Source organism: Argentina silus (assembly GCF_951799395.1).
Source record: "Argentina silus genome assembly, chromosome: 19".
Taxonomy (NCBI): Eukaryota; Metazoa; Chordata; class Actinopteri; order Argentiniformes; family Argentinidae; genus Argentina; species Argentina silus.
In genome coordinates this window covers 8,489,624-8,492,123 of record NC_139673.1, presented here as the reverse complement: position 1 = coordinate 8,492,123, position 2,500 = coordinate 8,489,624, and the positions used below count along the sequence as shown (strand labels likewise).

Here is a 2,500-nt window from a genome sequence, read left to right as displayed (position 1 = left end):
ATACATGCACACACACACACACACACACACACACATGCACACACACACACACACACAGACACACACACACAATCACTGAAACACCAAAATGACTCAGCGAGGAGGAGCTGTGGCACGCCTCTTCTCCAGGAAGATTGTATTGTTTGTCTCTCTTTCTGTCAGAGTGGACCTCTGGGATTGTGGCGTGACAGTGTTCTCAGTTCTCCTTCAATTAGCCAGACAACGCTCCCCACACGTTCAACAGGCGGACGCGACTGTAGCATGAGTCACCGTGTTAATCCTCCGTTGGCTTGGTGCCCACACGACGACTGGATCTTCTCTCTAACGTAGACTCATTTGAAAATAATTTGCGACTAATTAACTGTTCCCGCGATGCTGCCTCCGGTAACCCTCGTGTGGGTATATTGAACAAATATTGAGTTATTCATTTAGGAATACGTCGTAGTGTAACAAGGATTCAATACCAGAGTCGATAAATAATATGTTCCTGACCATATGAAAAGCCACGCAAACGTGACGTGTCCACACGTGAATGAGAATACTGTATTTGGCTTCTTTCCCCAGTTCTTGAAGTCCATGATCTCCTGAACCTTACCGGAAGATACTACTCCCAGCCCCTGGCCCTGTCCCAGTCCCTGCTGCTACCCCAGCCCCTGCTGCTACCCCTATCCCAGCCCCTACCCCAGCCCCTACCCCAGCCTCTGCCCCAGCCCCAGCCCCAGCCCCTGCCTCTATCCTTACCCCAGCCCCTGCCTCTACCCCAGCCCCTGCCTCTATCCCTACCCTTGCCCCTGCCCCTACCCCTGCCCCTGCCTCTACCACTGCCCCTACCCCTGCTCCTGCCCCAGCCCCAGCCCCTGCCTCTACCCCTGCCCCTGCCTCTGCCCCTGCCTCTACCACTGCTACTGCCCCTACCCTTGCTCCTGCCCCTGCTCCTGCCCCAGCCCCTGCCTCTACCCCTGCCCCTACCCCTGCTCCTGCCCCAGCTCCTGCCTCTATCCCTACCCCTGCCCCTGCCCCTACCCCAGCCCCTACCACTGTGTCTACCCCTGCCCCTGCCCCTGCCCCTGCCCCTATCCCTATCCCTATCCCAGCCCCAGCCCCAGCCCCTGTTCCTGCTCCTGCCCCAGCCCCTACCCCAGCCCCAGCCCCAGCCCCAGCCCCAGCCCCAGTCCCTGCCCCAACCCCTGTTCCTGCTCCTGCTCCTGCCCCAGCCCCTACCCCAGCCCCAGCCCCAGCCCCTGCCCCTGCCCCTGCCCCAGCCCCAGCCCGCCACGCTGCTCAGGATTGGGTGTCCTCTCCGCTGGCTCAGAATAATCACGGTATGCCCTGCCAGCTACAGAGGAGGATTAGCCCCTCCCCCAGGGTCCTGGCAGGCTCTGAGAGAGAATAGGATATCACAGGGGGGTGGGGGGGGGGGGGGTGGGGGGTGGGGGGGGCATGTTAGGGGACGCGCTGCTAGGGCCATCGCCGACACAGAGAGGAATGAGACCAGCTGCTGAGGACAGCATTTGGCACCCCCCCGCTCTGCCCCCCATTACAGCAACAACTGCAGCAGAAATAACAGCAAGACCAGAGTCATGTCTCAAACAGCGGTTCTGCCTCCAACCACGGTCATGGGAGATTTCCCCAGAGCCTCGTCATGCACGGTTAATGCCTGCGGACGGTGATTTGCGTCTGCTCTAATTTCCTAATAGTCGAGTAACAAACAGGTTTTAACTCCAACACTTGGCCCAGGGTGTAAGAATTGCAGGTGCAATTGCAGGTCAATGCAAGTGGGAATAGTACAGTATATGCCTATATGAATGTGGGTATGATACCTTGTTTGGGGGGGTGGTGAGTCTTCCATATCATGGAGGAATCGCACGGTAAGCAAAATGACAGACATATCAATGTTCGGCTCCCTTGACTGTTGTCATGCATCTGTGAGCAGCAGAACTAGTGAGAGCCCAGTGAATTCTATTAGGCTCTATTTCACTGTTCCGTGATTTCCATTACATCCCCATTGCTGGCAATCATCAGATGAAAAGGAGCCTCTCGCTCCACACATTATGAGACAGCCTGACAAATCGAATGTAAAGAGCTCTCCATTGTCCCATTTCATATCAGGAACCGGCCCCAGAGACAGAGATGTGTGTGAGAGTGTATGTGTGTGTGTGGTTGTGTGTGTGTGTGTGTGTGTCTGTCTGTGAGTGGTGTGTGTGTGTGTGTGCTTGCGTGCGTGCCTGTGTGTGTGTGTGTGTGTGTGTGTGTGTGTGCGCGTGCGTGCGTGCGTGCGTGCGTGCGTGCGTGCGTGTGTGTGTGTGTGTGTGTGTGGGGGAGGGAGGTGGTGATGGCCCACTCCGAGAGGCAGGGGGGCTGACTAACCTGTCATAGTCCTGACAGATCTCTCCCACTGCTATCAAAGCCTTCAGATACTCGTTGGGTTGGTAGGGGTTGATGTAGTGCAGTGAGCAGCTGTTCCTAGGGTCTCCGTTGGACGCTGTGAAGTCAATGGCCA

At 56.8% G+C, this 2,500-nt stretch overlaps 1 protein-coding gene across 1 annotated transcript in view; it reads right to left on the bottom strand.

The window, feature by feature from the left end:
* cpne7 (copine VII) overlaps window positions 1-2,500 on the bottom strand; it is a gene marked incomplete at both ends in the record, with an annotated part of 32,591 nt that overhangs the window by 9,682 nt on the left and 20,409 nt on the right. Inside the window, one exon of the mRNA XM_083691569.1 lies at window positions 2,368-2,500. This exon is cut by the window's right edge and continues 1 nt beyond it. Within this exon, the coding sequence (XP_083547695.1) occupies window positions 2,368-2,500 (133 nt within the window). The remainder of the gene's footprint in view (window positions 1-2,367) is intronic.